The following is a 17,474-nucleotide window of genomic DNA, read 5'->3' on the forward strand; positions in this document are numbered from 1 at the left end:
AGTGGGGGGAGGGTAGAAATGGGGGGAAAATTTGTAACTCAAAATCTTGTGGAAATCAATGCTGAAAACTAAAAAATATCAAATTAAAAAACATTAAATCTCAAAAAAAACCCCTAAAAAGTAATGGCTGAAAAAGAAAAAAAAATTAATTTTAGCTTCTTCTCTTACTTTAGCTCTTCTAGGAACTCTTGTCAGACTTTTGTCCAAACTTCCACTATTTTTTAAGTCTTTCCTTGTTGATTTTTTCCAAGTCATTCTCTTCTTCTGTGTTTGGGTCTTTAGTTTCCCTGTAGCCATAACAGGTCTTGTGGTTGGGTTCTATTTTTGTTTTCTTGTTCTTCCACTCTACTTCTTGTCTACTTCCAGTCTAGTACTTTAAATTTTATGTTAATGCTAGGCTCTGCACTCTTCTAGAAGGAGGTAAGAGATGACTGGTCTGAGCTTCTGTCTTCTTCTGTCCTCCTGCTACTTTCATAGCTCCAGTCAGAGATCTACTAGATTTCAGTACTCCCAAAGTGGTATGATCTGAAGGGGAGTCTGTTCCCTGGCCTCTTGAGCTCTGTCTGTTCTTGACCTAGGTTTGTTTCTGGCTGGAAGTTTCAACAGACTCACGCTTGACTCTGTCACTACTGGCCTGTTAGGAGGCTCTTCAGGTTCAGAGTGACTAAACTAGACTCCCCTTTTTGGTCTGGGATGCTCTGCTCTACTCCAAGAATCACAGCCTGACAGCTACTGTTTGCTTCTGGAACTTGCTCCTCTCTGTCCTGCATCTGTGACCTGGCACTGGGTGGTAGGTGACAGCTGCCAGATGGCACCCATTACTGCTGCCAGCATTTACTCAGGTATCCCCTGGTGTCTCTTTTTACCCTATGCTTCATGACCTGGTGCCCATTCTCAGTCCACTAGGTGCTGGCATGTACATGCTATACATGCATGACCTTGGCCAGTACCTCTGTTCCTGTGTCCTTAGATCTGTCTTTTTGTCTACCTAAGATGCCCTGGGCTGAAAATACTAATTACTGTGACTTCTAATTGGCTTTTCTGATCAGAATTCAATGTGGTGCATTCTCTGTATCTTTGTGGAAGAGATATGGGCAAAGAGCTAGAGTCTAATTCTTTCTCCCATTCTAGGACCTTGGGTCCCCTCAGGTTTCTGTTTCAAATTTGTACAAAGGACATCAACTATGCAGAAACCTATTCCTTTAGCCCAGGTCCACCTACACCAAAAGACTCTTCACCCCAGGTTCCAGGGGTAACAGAGCCCAACACAAAATTCCAAAATCCAAAAAAGACATAGACTTGAAACTAAGAATAATTATTCTGCAAAGTTTTATATAATCCAGTGAAGAAAAAAAAAACTTTAAAGGAATAGAGGACTTGAGAGCTGAAAGAAAAAAGCAGAGCTGAATAGGAACTTTACAATACAAACACAAGGTAACAGAGAAATACAAAAAGGTAATTTTATTTGAGCAACTGGAAGATACTACATGATGATGGAGTGCCAACATTTTAATTAAGAGGGAAAACCAAGAGTCCCTTCATAATCTTAATGTCTTCAGAGGGTGTTGAGGGAGTTACATTTAAGAAAAACAGAGGTCCTGGAGGTTGGATTGGTTCTATTTGGGGGAACTGAAAGGGGAAAGGAAAGATGGTCAATGTAATGCACTAGTGCAGGAAGGAGGAAGAAGGGAGCATGCTGCTTCTCATAATAGAGGCATGTGAGAAGGGCGTACCAAGATGGAGGAAAGCATGAGGTAAGAGAACACATTAATTCTTATTTGAAATGGTCAAAGGAGAACCAAACACACACAGTTTTGGTGTAGAAATCTGTTAAGTTCATTAGCGATATGAGCAGAGACAGGGAAGGTGAATAAAGGAAAGAGTAACACCAAAGAGGGAACAGTCAAACGCATGCAAACTCTCTGACCCTGGAAAAGGGGGTGGAGAGGATTAAAAGGAAGATAAGACACTAGAATCTAAGGGAGTCTCTACAAATTGGAATGCCTGAACAGATTACTGTATATGAATATAATGGAATACTTCTAGACTACAGAAACAACAAAAGAAACAAGAATCCTGGATAACATTAAACTAATGTAGTATGAAGTGAGCAGGGCCAGGAGAACAATTACTATACTGACAACAATGAAGAACAGCTCTGAAGGAGTTAGCATTCTCATCAATTCAATGACTAAACATGTCACCAGGGAACCTAGAATGAAGCATCTCACCTTACAACCTAAGGTGACAGACTCTTGTCAAAAGACACAAACATTTTTGGACATGGCCACTCTGTCGATTCACTTTCTTTGAAGATTGCTTGTTATGAGGATTTTCCTCTCTTCCCTTCTGTTGGTTTTTAATGGGAGTTGGGGGAGAAAGGTTGTATGTACTATGAATCAGAAAATCCACAAGCATTTTTTAAGTGCCTACTATGTGCCAGGCACTAAGGATAAAAGAAAAGAAAAAAGAAGTACATGAAAGAAAGTAATGCATAATCAGGCTGAAAAGGGAAGTGTGGGGACAGGTTGTGAAAAGCTTTAGTTATCAAACAGAAAAGCTTATATTTTATATTAGAAATGAGAGAAAGACAATGGCACTTATTAATAAAGAACCAAAACATTCAGACCTGCACTTTAAGAAAGTCACTTTGGCAGTTATGTGGAGGATTTTTTTTTTTTTTTTTGCAAAAAATGTGTAATTTTATTTAATCAGTTTTCATATTCTAGATTCTTGAGGGATAGAGCATCACTCGGATCCTGTGTCCAATGGCCTTGGCAGGAAGATTGCTTCTGAATTTGGCCCGAACCATTCCACTATTTCCATGAGCCCAAGTAACTTTTCCCCAGATATCTCTTGTTCTGTTTGGTTTCCCACCAGGAGTCACTGTGTTGTTTTTGGCTTTGTATACATAAGCACATCTCTTGCCCAAACAGAATTCAGTTTCATCCCGAGCATAGACTCCTTCAATTTTCAGAAGAGTCGTATGTTCCCTCTGGTTTCGTAGGCCTCGTTTGTAGCTGGCAAAAATGGCCCTGGACCACAGTCTTCCAGACATTTTGCTGTTCTAGAAGTCCTGTTTCCACCAGGCCTCTCAGACTCCAAGATGGAGGAAAAAAACGTGGAGGATTTCTTTTAACCTGATTGCCACTAAGTTGCCTTTAAATTTTCAAGTTCTGTGATTATTATTTTGTAGTTAAAAAAATTTTAATATTAATAATCATATGATTACATTTGTTTCCACTTGAAATTTTTTTAAGTAACTAGCCTTCTCTACTTGTGAACTTCATTATAAATAGATGGCTAGCTTCCCAAACAAATTATTTCTGAAAAACAGATACTGAGTCACACTTCTTGAAATCTCAATATAAAATCATTCATATAATATTGACTTGGTTAATGGTAAAAAAAAATAAAAATCTCACATCACTTTAACTAATGGTAGCTTAGAAACAAGACTTTAATTAGCCTGTCAACAAGACTTTAGATTACCAAGAGACAATGCAGTTATATTCCAATGATTTTTCATAGAATTATCACATGATCTTTGATCACTTTGAAGTACATGTGGAACATGGGACATGTGGGATGGCATATGTTTAACAAAAGGGAGCACAGAAACTGAATACAAAATAACTACATACTTTTACTTACATATTCAGGTTTTAATTTCTTGTCTCCTCCTCTCACAGCCACCTTTTCTAGTTTATCTATTATGGGCATTATCATTTCCTCATCTTTAAGTCGAAGCTCTTCATGTATTATTTCTATATCTCGAACAGGATCTACACTTCCTTCGATGTGAGTGATGTCATCATCTTCAAATGATCCTAAAACATATCAAAGAGAGAAGAAATCCAGCTTATAAGTGATATACAACAAAATAACTATAAATGTAAAATTCTTTACAAGTCAATCAGAACTATACTTAGTATTTTGAATTCTATTTTGATATATTTCATCTCAATTTAGCATCACTGTGCATTAGCTATAAAGTACCTCAAAAACAAGTGAGTTTAACAAGTAAAAAACTGATTCAAATAGATAAAATTATAAATTTTAAAATGAGAATTTTACTAAGTTATAGAAATGTTGCTCCATGTTTTGAACATTAAAATGTCTTGAGTTCCAGCAAGGAATTCTGAAGTTCTGAACTATACTATTAAGATTTCCAAGGAAAACAGGTTTCGGGGGGTAGGGATGGGGGGAGGAAACAAGGTCTGAAATCATCTGGCAGACCTCTTCTCTGCTTCAATCTACTTTATCACTGTGGTTCTGACGGTGATTAGATAATGAACCACTCAGACACACAATTTACACAGCAGCTAATTTCATCGGTCTGATTTGAGGGTATGGTTTTTAGGGGGCTATCAAAGAAGCAGATGAAGGTGCATTTGTCATATATGAGTGACAACCATTCACACGATATGAACAAAATGGTACTGGCCCTTATTAGGAACACATGCTATTATCACATATTTAAAGTGCAGTTGAAGCCATAATTTCAAATTGCCAACTGGAAACATAAGGGTAAAACAACCAGATATTACTGAAGCATGTGTACTGACTTTATGCCCTAGTGAAGACATAATGTGGCAACATAATTCAACTAGGATTTTCTCAAATTACCAGATAAAGAACAGTATCCTAAAGTGAACAAATAAGAATTATTTTAAACAGAAAGTAGTAGACAGATAAATATGATAAATTCATACATAAATTTCACTGGAGTAATGACCAGCACAAAATAATATTTAAACAGCATTTTAAAATCAAAGTTTCATTTCTTTGTGATATTATTATTACAGAATGATTAAACTTCATATGAAATCAGTTAATATTTTTCATATTCTCAAAACACTGAAAAATATCCTCCATACATGTTAGAAATAACACTTGACTTTTTCTATAAATGAACAAATATGGGCAGCTTCCCTCTCAAACTGGAATTATTCAGGCCATCAACATATAACAGTTTAAGATAATCAGGAACAATTTAGTTAGACCTGGCTTACAAATGATAGAAGCTAATATTAAACAAAAGATTTAGACACTAAAAGAAAAAAAAAAACAGAGTGGTAGGAGGAAAATGTAGGTAAGGGAAAAATAACATTAGGGAAAGAATTTGCCTTTTACTTTCTCAAAATCTCATTAGTAGTCTCTCACAAATATGCCTCATAGTAGACTGAAAGCTGGCCTAAGAGTCAGAAGACACTAGGTAAAGTCCTGCCTCTGACATACACTGGCTGTATTACCCAGTACTGGTAAACTAACCTCTCAGAGAAGGTTGGTTAGTTCATATTTGATACCAAAATGAAACAAGACCCAGTACCCAAATGAGTGTTTGTTCTATTCTGTAACCACAAAACAGACCTCTAAACCTAGCTTGCTGTTCCTAAAAATGTATGCCATGGTTCACAAGAAAACAAGGCAAAGAAAGTGGATAGACAAATGCAGCTAGCATCACTATCCTTCTAATTCAAGGGACGGCCTAAGATTAACTCATAATGAGGCTAAATCAGGTTTGGGGAACCTACAGCCTCAAGGCCACACGTGGCCGTCTGGGTGTGGCCTTTTGACTGAATCTTAAGTTTTACGAAACAAATACTTTTATTAAGAGGATTTGTTCTGTAAAGACTGGGTTCAGTCAAAGGGTTGCACTTGAGGACCTAGAGGGCCACACATGGCCTTGAGGCTGCAGGTTCCCCGCCCCTGGCCTAAATATTTGTGAATATGAGGTATAGTGTATGCTTTGGTAGGATTTGACATACAAAAAAAAAATGCTTTGGCAGGATTTGACATAAAAAAAAAGAAGACAAAATTAGTTAAGAAAAAGGCAAATAAAAAGTTATAGGCATACATTAAAAGACTAGCATTTTTCCCAATCCACAGTCAAGCATCTTCAACTACCTATTGGATATCTCCAAAACTGAATTCGCTTTCTTTCCCCCAAAGCCCTCCAATCCTTCCTAACTTGCCTCTTACAATCTTCTGGGTTACACAAATCATTTTTGTCCTTTACTAGCCTCTGATGAAGAGATAAATCTACTCCTTTTCAAGGCTAACCCCCTTCATGTGTGGGCTTGACTCTGTTTCCTCACATGTCCTATGGGAAGCTGTTCTTTCAATCATTCACTCTTCCTATTTTTTTAAAATAACATTTTTACTGCTCCTAAAAAATAAATATAAAAAGACCCCACTCACCTCCTTTTGTGTGTGGGGGGGGGGCGGGTGTGGCGGGTGGAGGTTGGGGTGGAGACAGGAAATTTCCACAGGTGTGGAACACAATAAATATACTCAATTTTTTTTTTGAGATATTGAAATGGTTTTGCTAGTTTTTCTCAAGATAGCACAGTTAATTAATGCCCTGGGTCTGGAGTTAGGAACATCTGAATTCAAATCTTGCCTCAAACATGCACTAGCTGCATATCCCCTGGCAAGTCATTTAATCGCCTATCTGCCTCAATTTCCTCAGTGGTAAAAAGGAGATAATGATAGCACCTATCTACCAGGGTTGTTGTAAGGATGAAATAAGAGAATATATGTAAGGTGATCTGCAAACTTTAAAATATTATATAAATGCTAGATTTTTTTTCTTTTTAAAATAAATTGTTGTATGGCCCCAGGGAAAGGAATGAGGAGATTAAAATAATTTTGATTCTATAAAATTAAAGTTTTCTGCACAAACAAATCTTATGAAGTAAAAGTTAGAAGGGAAATATATAACAGAGAGGGAAAAACTTTGCAACAAGTTTCCCTAATAAAGATATATAAGTAATTGATTCAAATGTACTACACTGAGATCCATTACCCAATAGATAAATGGTCAAAGGATATAAAAAGGTAATTGTCACAGGAAGAAATCAAAGCTACCAACAACCAAACTGGGGTGGGGTGAATGCTCTAAATTGCTATTAGAGAAATTTAAGAAAGGTAGGAGATGTGGTAGAAAGAGTGCTGGGCCTGGAGTTGGAAAGACTCGTCTTTCTGACTTCAAATCTGACCTCAGACACTTTACTAGATGTGTGACCCTGGGCAAGTCACATAACCCTGTTTACCTCAGTTGCTCATCCATAAAAGGAGCAGGAAAAGGAAATGGCAAACCACTCCAGTATCTCTGTTAAGAAACCACCAAATGCTGGCATGAAGAGACTGAACTGAAAAAATGATGAACAAAAAGAAAGGGAAATTAATGCAACTCTGAGGTTCTACCTCATACCCATCAGACTGTAAAAGATGTCAAAAAAGTAAAATGACAAATATTAGAGGGGCTATAGGAAAATAAGCCTGCTGACTTCGGTGGCGGGGGGCAGTGCAGCTAAGATGGCAAAGTAGAGAAATCTGAGTTCTCTCAACATTCCCCTCCAAACAGCTTTAAAATAATGCCTCAAATTGAATTCTGGAGTGGCAACGCCAACAAAAGATTAGGGTGAAACATTCTTTCAACCCAAGGCAATACAGATTAGAATGAGAAATCTGTGATTCAAGGAAGGAGACTGGCCTGGAGCCTGCCCAGATGAAGAGCCAGTGGTGGGACTAGGTGTTGGCGAGAAAAACAGAAACAGCTTTGGGAGCTCCCAAGCCAGAGACAGTAAAGGGACAGCAAAGTGGTCAAAAAGAGAAGGCAGGGTACCCCACAGCTAGCACTGGATACAGTACCAGACACTGTTTGGTAATTCCATTGCCTATACCCACTTCTGGGTCACAGTTCAGGGGCAGAGAGGCACACTTTCAGTGAAGCAGGAGTGGAAGCCCTAAGGGGCAATATCCCTTCTGGCCCCTAAGGGATCAAGAACCCTGAGGAATAGTATCACTTCCCATCCTAACAGAGGAGGGGCCCTAAGGAGAAGTACTGACTGTAACTTCAAGAGATCAAGGGCCCTTAATGGCTAAGGACCAGATTCCATTCCAAGAGACCAGTGACCATATCTTTCCCCAGATGACACCAACTTTAAAGCACTGAAAACTCCTGAACCCCCAGAATAGCTCTGAAAGCATCACTATAAAAAAGGCTGAAGCTTGAGACAATCACACACAGAAAGCCCAACATTAACATAAAGTTCAAAATCAGGAAATAGGGTGGAAAAATGAGGAAATGACAACAACAAAAAGAACCTGACCATAAAAATCTACTATAGTAAAAAGGGAAGATAAAGACACAAACTCAGAAGACAATGAAGTCAAAACAGCCAAAGAAAAATGTGAATTGGACGCAAGTACAAGAAGAATTCCCAGAAAAGCTAAAACAATTTTCAAAATCAAAACGGCAGAGGAAAAAAATAGGTAATGAGAGCAAAGGAAGAAAATTATGAAAAGATAATTAAAATCTTGATTAAAAAAGGCACAAAAAATATTGAAGAAAATGACACCTTAAAAAACAGAATTGGCCAAATGGAAAAAGAGGTAGAAAAGCTCACTGAAGAAAAGCATACCTTAAAAATCAGAACAGAGACCTGTCAGAACCATGGATAAGGGAAGAATTTATGACGCAATGTAACAACAATGCTACTTGCAGCTGCTGTGAGTGTGTAAGACCAACAACAACAGGACACCAGGAAGGGTGCTAGACAAGTTCTTTGATCTGCTTTTCTAAAGGAAAGTAACTTTGAAGGGGCCAACAATCTTACTTTAATTGAACATACATACATACATACATACATACAAATTCACTTAGTTCAGGGGAAAAGTCAGCACCCTGAACTTATATAAACAGAGCAAATACAAACAGCAAAGACCAACAGACAGGGCTTCCAACTGTCTGACCAAAAGAAATACACACATAGTTACCAGAGAGAGAAGCACCAACAGCTGCATTTTTCAAAGTCGGGGGTGGGGTGTCCATAACAGCTAACCAGAGTCTCATCTGGCTACATCACATAAACACTCTTCCCATGAGTGATTCCCAAAGCTAACCTCAGAGTGTGTATGCGCGTGCCACACACGCACACTCCCACTTCTTCAGGGTCAGAGGACATCACAATCCTTGTGACCCAGGCTCATGTGACTTGGGCTTCCATGTGACTTAAGCAGGTCACGTGGGCCTATTAATGGATAGGAAAGATCTTTTCATTAAGCAAAAAATGCATTAACAATACACCAAGCAACACAGAACATTATTGGAAGTAAAATGGATAATTTTTCTTACATTAAATGAAAGAGGTCTTGCATAAAAAAAACACAAACGCAGCCAAGATTAGAAGGAAAGCAGGAAACTGAGGGAAAAAAATTTGACAGCAAGTTTCTTTGATAAAGGCATCATTTCTCATATATATAGAGATATGAGTCAAACTGATAAGAACACAAGTCATTTCCCAATTGATTAATGGCCAAAAAATAGGAACAGGATTTTTCAGAAGTAATCAAAGCTATCTATAGCCATATGAAAAAATGCTCTAAATAATTATTGGTTAGAGAAATACAAATTAAAACAACTCTGAGGTATCACCTCACAACTATCAGATTGGCTAATCTGACAGAAAAGGGTAACAACAAATGTTGGAGGGAATGTGGAAAAATTGAGAAACTAATGCACTGTTGGTGAAATTGTGAACTGATCCAACCAATTTGGAGAACAATGAGGAATTATGCCCAAACAGCTATAAAAATGCATACTTTGTGACACAGTAATACCACTACTAGATCTATACCCCAAAGAGAGCAAAGAAAAAGGAAAAAGGTCCTATACATATAAAAAATTTTTACAGCAACTTTTTTTGTGGTAGCAAAGAATTGAAAATTGAAGGGATACCCATCAACTAGGGAATCACTAAACAAATTGTGGTCTGTGATTTGATGGAACGCTATTGTGCTATAAAGAAATGGCAAGCAGGATGGTTTCAGAAAAATCTGGGAAAACTTATATGAAGTGACATGAGCACAGCCAAGAGATCACTGTACACAGTGACAGCAACATACACACATATGTATGTATAATAATCAACTGTAAAACAACTTAGCTATTCTCAGCAATACAATGATCCTAGACTGTTCTGAAGAATTTACAATTAAAAATCCAGCACTAGAGAAAGAATTAATGGAGTCAGAATACAAAATAAAGCATACTTTTAAAAATTTTCTTTATTTTTCTGGGCTTTTTTTCCTTTTTTGTCTGTGTTCTCTTTTGTAACATGACTAACATGAAAACGTTGTACATGACTACACATGTATAATGCATATCAAATGCTTTCCTTCTCAAGGATGGGAGAAGGGAAGGGATGAGAAAGGGAGTTTGGAACTTGAAAATTATAAAAAAATTATTTAAAATTGTTTTTACGTGTAATTGAGAATAAAAGAAAAACATTCAAAAGACAAAAAATAGAATTGAAGAAGTGGAAGTTAATGACTCTATGAGACATCAAGGAACAATAAAACAAAGTCAAGAGAATGAAAAAATAGAAGAAAATTTGAAATATCTCAGTGGAATAACTGACTCAGAAAACAGATTATGAAGAAATAATTTAAGAATTATTGAATTACCTGAAAGCCATAATCAAAGAAAGAACCTAGACACCAAATGTCAGGAAATTATCAAGGAAAAATGTCTGGATAGACTAGAACAAAAGGTAAAAAAGAAAATTGAAAGAATCTACTGATCACCATCTGAAATAAAAATTCTCAGGAATATTATAGCTAACTTCCAGAGCCCCTAGGTATAAGAGAAAATACTTCAAGCACACAGAAAACAAACATTCAGATACAATGGAGCCACAGTCAGGATCATACAAGATCTAAAGGCTACCTTAAAGAAACAGAGGACTTGGAAAATATATTAGTGCATTTTGGTGGAGCTGTTAATTGTTCCAGTTATTCTGGAAAGCAATTCGGAACTATGCACAGAAAGTTATCAAATTCTGAATACCTTCTGACCCCACTATACCACTACTAGCTTATATCCTCAAAGAAATCAGAGAAAAACAAGAGAAGGGGAATGTAAGGGAACCAGAATTTGTTAAGCACCTACTGGAATGATGGGCCAGATATGCTGAGGTAAAATTTCAATTTTAAAAATACAGTGGGGGCTATGGGTGGAGGTGGCTGGACAATACTTCATATGACAGATTTCAGTGCACTGCACATTTACGGAATAGATAATAAGAAAGCCAAAAATGCTAATTCCATTTTAAGTTGCATTAAAAAATAATTTAAAAAAATAGCAACAACATGATATCCCACTCGGACAGTGCCCTGGCCAGATGACAATAAGAACACCGTATAGTTCTGGTTGCTGCGTACTAGGGACATCATTGACAACCATATCTAGAGAAAGAAGATGTAACAGTGAAGGGACTGAAGGCCATGCCATATGAAAATCAGTTTAACAAAGCACAGGTGTTTGACCTGGAAAAGAGAAGGCTTAGTGAGGATTATGACAGCTATCCTAAAGTATCTGAAAGCTGTTACACAGAATAGGTATTAAGACTTGTTCTCTCCTAGGCTCTAGAAGGAAGAGCTTGGAATAAAAAGTGGAACTTCCACAAGTCAATTCAGGTTCTTTGTACAGAGAATTATTTTAATGATTAGAGCTGTCTGACAAATGGGGTATCTTGGGATTTCTATTCACTAAAGGTCTTCAAGGACAAGGAATTTGTAGAAGAGTCCCATTAGCCTGGATGTCTTTTGAGATCCCTTTCTATTATGTAAATCAGTGTTCTTAAACCTTTACCTGGTATATCTCCAAGTAAGCTGCTCCTACCAGCACCCTTTGTAGACTTTCTAGAGAGAGAGGAAGCTATGGGATATATAAATAACCATGTAAAAATACAATGAAAAATTTTTTATTAGTTAGTAGAGAACTAATGTTGCTGAAGTGTATAGTCTACTTAAATTCCCAACAATAGAGTTCAGCTAGTAGTGCTCCTTCTCCATCTCCAGTAATCACAAGGCTGTGGGTAAATTAAAACTAGCTCTTCTCTGCAAAATGCTAGAGGCCACTTATTTAACTTAATTTCTCTCCTCACAAATTCTTCCCCACTGTATATGTGGGAAAAGTTATAAAGATCAGACATACTATGGAAATAATTATTTCATGTTGTTGTCAGTAAAAAGAAAATGAAAGCTCTGAACTAAAATGCACTAAAATAAGCCATGTAACAGGAAGATCCAAAGCAAAATTAGTTTCACATTCAGCAAAAACAAAAGGCTCTTCTTAAGAACTACTGTTGTATTTCTTAAACTCATGAGCAAATTTTGAGAAAGATTAAATAAACTGGTTGAATTAAGTAAAATTAGGATTCAATTAAGTAACCCAATCTTTTCAGTCCTTAAAGGTTTGTTATCAAGAACTGGTGACTCCCACTTCCTTCCAGCCATGACATCGATCATTCAAATTATTTAAAAATGAAGTTAAATCTGATTGACAATTCATGTTACAGTCACAGGTTCTATCAATATAAAAAAGAAAATTCCCTAGTTTTTATTGCATAGAATACTTTGATATTGACTTTTTTTCCCTTTAATTTGTGACTCTCCAAACCTTATCTACTAGAAACTGGCAGCTTATTTTCACTATACAAATATACATGCACTTTCTTGCTTTAAAATTTGGTTCCTCATGTGAAACTTGTTTTCTCTTTGACCATAAAAGCAATTTTCATTTACATACATATGTATACACATAATCATGTAAAGTGGTTCTAGTTCTCTTTCTCTCTTTCTACAAATACGAAGATTTGTAAATGATTTGCACGTTCCATAACTTATATTGCATTAAATTGAATACTACATTTTAAAGTATTTTTACTTGAGTATAATATGCAAAAGAAAATGTTTTTACTTCTTTTTCATGTTAATGACAAGTTCTCTTCCTAAATAGAACAGGAAGTTAAAAGAATTCTGGGACAGAAAAAGGGGGGGTGGGGTGGGAATTCATTGACAAAACTAAGCTGATAAAGCAAATGATTAAGTAATGGCTTAAATTTTCAAGCCTTCACAGTTTGAGAAAAATGAAAAGGGTTGCTTTAGTCTAATTTTAATGACTTTAAATGAATACATTTATAGGACTTTGGGGAAAATAGATATTTTGCAAACATTATGAAATATAAATGGCTAGTCTATGATGTAAATATGTTTTTATCATCTACTGCAACAGCATAAAATAAATCAAAGCATTAGAGGTTTCTGCTTCTCTATTTTTCATTTAGGTAAGCAACTCAATGAAAACATGGCCTTAAATCACATTTTGATTTTATTAGTAATGTAAAATTCAAAGACAGACAAGTAGACATATAAATATATGCACATACAGTACCCTGAAGTAAATCAGCATATCTGAACATTAACTTTTCACACTAATTGGGAAACACCGGTTTGGATAATTCAAGCTAGAAGTATATACAGGCAGAAGATTCTACATTTCCCTGTTTGATTTTTTTTTTAATGTGAACCTTTCTCCAGAACTAAAATTTGCTCTGAGAAGACAATCTGAAGCACTAATTTGCAAGATAATTTGACAATCTTTTGTCATATTAAAAAATTCATCAAGATAAGAAATGAACCATGGCTGACTTCAAGGGTCCCAAACTAAAATTAAAGATATTATAAGTGTTTCAGGAACAACCATTGCACAAAATAATTGATGTAGGGAAGCAATCAAATAACATCAGAAACTAACAATATTATCACTTTTGAGACAAACAATATGATTATTTAATATTGAAAAAGAGTAATAAAATGGATCATTTCTGTTTTGAGAAACTATAGAGTTTCTAATCAAACAAATCTTTCTCTTCTGTTTTGTATCCCATTAAATTAGAAATAATGTATTAACAATATAAAAATAATAGCTTGGAGGTAGGATGAATCAAAAAACAGGAGTGGGGGATAAAAAAAGACCAGAAAAGGAGAAAAACTCATCTTTATGTAGACTGTGTTAGTTAACCACCCCCCCCTTCAAAAAAATTCTCAGCTTTGAATGTCAAAATCTGAATTAAGAGACTACATTTATCACTAGAATACTATACAAAAGCCTAACCTTATTAGTAATCTAGGAAATTAGCAACTGATATTGCATACAGTCATGGCAGCTACTAGATGTAGAATAATCTACCTTGTAATGTACAGTTCTGATATAACATGAGATATGCATTCCTAAAAATCATCACACAATAAAAACCACAGGGTTTATGAGAAAAATGGAGTTAGGAGTACATGTTCATCCATGGTTTCTTTGTGGCACCGTCTCTGATAGGTCTGCAATGTAGATTCCTTTATGCCTGTTGCATTGACAATATCACATGTTCCCTCTTATTTCAAAACACTTTATCTCAAGCTTCTCCTCAATATTTAAAGCTTTCCTTTGGCATTTTTAAACCAGGATGCTTACAAATGTTTGCAATATCGAATGCATTTTTTAATATAAAAAAGTTCCAAAGTTGGAAAGAATAGAAAAAGAAAGCCTTGTATGATAACACACTATGAACTGAGGTAGCTGATAGATAGTTGGGGGGTGTGTGTATATATGCATTTTGTGTAGTTACATGGCTTGGTTCAGCTAAGTGCAGTCTTTTGCATTCAATTAGAGTTTCTTGCAGACAAAGTTGTGCATAAAAAAATAAAAAATTTGTGTTGTGCTCAAATTGTTTCCTAATATGTCATTCATGTTGGAACAAATTGGTGTTTTCAAAAGAAGCACTGCAATAGAAGTGACTATATTCAGCAATAAGAAATAGCATGAGTTACCCATACAGTACCTACATTATAGATAATTAAACATAGGTACCATTAAGGAGTCCTTAAAGTCACTTAAAAGTTATGAAGTAAAATCCAGATTCAACACCTGTACTTAATTATATTCAATTACTCAAGGATTTTTACATTTTTACTAGTTGCAACATATCAACCATTGCCAAGAATAGGGAAAAGGAATAACCTAATGAGACCAAGTTTTCATCTCTCAAAAGGACTTTCATTAATTGTTATTTATATACAAAAAGCATATCTGTATGTCTACGTATATAAATTATGGGTGTATGTATAAATATGTATGTGTGTATGTGTATACACACACACACACACACACATATACAATTACATATTTTTTAAAAGTATGGAAAGCAGATTTTGTCAATGCTATCTTTGTGTAGTAAGGCAAATTGTATGTATACTCAACTTAGTTGCAAAGTCTTACTGATTACTCTTTTACACTGTGTCTTTCATCCATGCCCTTCTTTTTCCATTCTTATCAACCAAAGGACACACTCAGCTTCTGCTTAAAGACCTCAAGTGAGAAACTTGCTGCAAATATTTTTTCAAGCTCTCTCCCCTCTAATGTTAAATATATTGATATTATTTGTGCTGGATTTTTTCAATTTTAATTAACAAAAAATTGTCTAGTTCATCTTTTATAATCCTCTCTATCCCTTATTTGTTTATAAACTGTTCCACTACCCACAACTGTGAAAGGCACCCTCTTATTAGCTTCTCTAATTTTCTATGATGTAATCTTTTGCATCCATGTCATATCTCCCCTGGAGCTCATTATGGTATGTAGTGGTGGATCTTGGTCTAAACTTAATTTATGCAATCACTTTATATTGTACCAAAGAACTGGAAACTAAGGGGAAGTGGGGGGAAGGGGAACACACACAGAGAGAAAAAAAAAACAGAAGAAAGTTCTAAAGGAGAAAGAAAAATGGTATAGCTCCAAAATCAAAGTGCTGAATTCATTATATTTTAAATGCAAGACATATACATGATAATGGTTTTATTCCTCTTTTTTCTGTTCTATCTATACGGAAAGGCTAATGTTTGTTGGTGATTATTAATTTTAGAAACAAAAAAATTTGAATTTTAAAAATCAAGATAAAAGACATTGAGGCCCCAAAGATAAAAGGGTCTAATCACACAATTTTGTGAAGAATTTCACAAATGTTAAAGCATTATATAAATGTGAGTTATTATCACTTTTCCTATATAACAACTTATTGTTTTGCCCTCAATTGTTCTTCACTGTTTTGTGAAATAATGCCAATCACAGTGTTCTGTCATTCCCTCATGTAATGCTAATGAAAGGAGCTCTAAACTTCTATTGCCTTTCCTTGCCATAAATATCTCTGCCAAATAGCGGGACACACACACACACACACACACACACGCACGTCTCTAACGCGGTTTCTGGATTACTTTGGCTTTCTCATTGAGGCTCATGTTGCATTGGTTTGATTTCTGCAAGAAATAAGTGAAATAGTAACCAAATTCATGTTTAAAATATAGAATGACTTAAGACTTTTAGGACACCATATGTTTGATCATCATCATTAGGCAAAATCATATTAATTTTGCTGTCCTCCCCTGTACCCATATTCAAATTAAATTTCAAGGGCCATACTGATAACTATTTCTTCATCTTTAACAAATGGCATGGAAACTATGATGAGCTCTAGGATGTCCCACCACCACCACTCTCTGTCACTGCTTTTCCCATACCTTAATGTACCTAAAAGGTGTTGGTTACATTTTTTTAGATCTCTTGACATTGCATTGAAATCAATGGGACACACAAGAGCTAGTCATTATAGGATCAAAGATCTAAAGCCTCATTTTGTTTAAAAAAAAAAAAAGGCCCAGGCAGGTTAAGTAACTTGCCCAAGGTCACCCAGGTAAGGAAGAGTCAAGTGGGATTTGAATCTAAGTACTCTAATTTTGGATTCAATGCTTTTTCCATGGATTCTGTGATGCTGCAAATAAGGAGAAGACCTCTTGGAGACAGAAGTGGGGTATGTACTTTAGCCACTGAAGCTGGGAAAAAAACAAAATACTAGAGCCACTAAATGGTGAACAAAAGACCTCCTCTTACTGTGAATAACGAGTGGCACAAATTCAACAAGGGGTGGGTTGCCAATTTAAGTCTCTAATCTGTTATCCTCCTGGGAGGAATCCAATATGCTGGGTGGTACTCTAACTAAATGATCCAGGAAAAAGGAGAGACTGATCAGAATGCTTCTGGGATATGTTGACAGTAACTTGAAATTTTCCCTTCCGCCTCACTTCCCATAAATCCAGTAGGAACAGGTTTTTCCTTTTTTCTATGTCAGTTTCTTTATACCTAATTCAGTTTCCTTTTTTGAGCCTGGATTAAGATCACCCCTCTCTCTGGTGCTTTCTTACTTATGACACTTTGTATTTCTGAAAGTAATCCTAAACTTTTTTATGTTCTCAGTTTTGTTGTTGTTGACCTATAATGGTACTCAGTAGGCTATAATTCTTTTTATTTCTTTTGGTTTTCTTGTGACTTCAGCTTCTTCAATTTTTATTCTGTTTATTTACTATTTGTCCTCTTCCCTTTAATAAAGCTGATTAAAGGTTTCTATATTTTTGACTGTCTTTTCAAAGAACAAGCTTTTAATTTTATTAGCTCTATAATACTTTTGATTTCCAATGTATTTCTTTTCCAATTTTTAAGATTTCTTCTTTCATGCTTATTTTAGGTTTTTTTCATTTGCTGGGTTATGCTTTTTACAATATTATTATTTAGTTCA

The 17,474-nt window shown here is 35.7% G+C and overlaps 2 protein-coding genes across 2 annotated transcripts in view; both read right to left on the reverse strand.

Annotated features, from left to right (window-relative positions):
- Positions 1-17,474, reverse strand: part of OLA1 (Obg like ATPase 1) — a 256,189-nt gene that overhangs the window by 99,800 nt on the left and 138,915 nt on the right. Inside the window, exon 5 of the mRNA XM_036746503.1 lies at positions 3,655-3,830. Coding sequence (XP_036602398.1) covers positions 3,655-3,830 — 176 coding nt within the window. The remainder of the gene's footprint in view (positions 1-3,654; positions 3,831-17,474) is intronic.
- LOC118839081 (60S ribosomal protein L35a-like) lies at positions 2,700-3,082 on the reverse strand. The gene has a single exon (XM_036746504.1). The coding sequence runs from the start codon at positions 3,056-3,058 to the stop codon at positions 2,726-2,728; it is 333 nt and encodes a 110-aa protein (XP_036602399.1). The 5' UTR covers positions 3,059-3,082; the 3' UTR covers positions 2,700-2,725.

Source organism: Trichosurus vulpecula, chromosome 2 (genome assembly GCF_011100635.1).
Source record: "Trichosurus vulpecula isolate mTriVul1 chromosome 2, mTriVul1.pri, whole genome shotgun sequence".
NCBI classification, from domain to species: Eukaryota; Metazoa; Chordata; class Mammalia; order Diprotodontia; family Phalangeridae; genus Trichosurus; species Trichosurus vulpecula.

Excerpts from the sequence above, each read along its gene's own strand:
- LOC118839081 (XM_036746504.1), bottom strand. The coding sequence starts at position 3,058 with ATGTCTGGAAGACTGTGGTCCAGGGCCATTTTTGCCAGCTACAAACGA.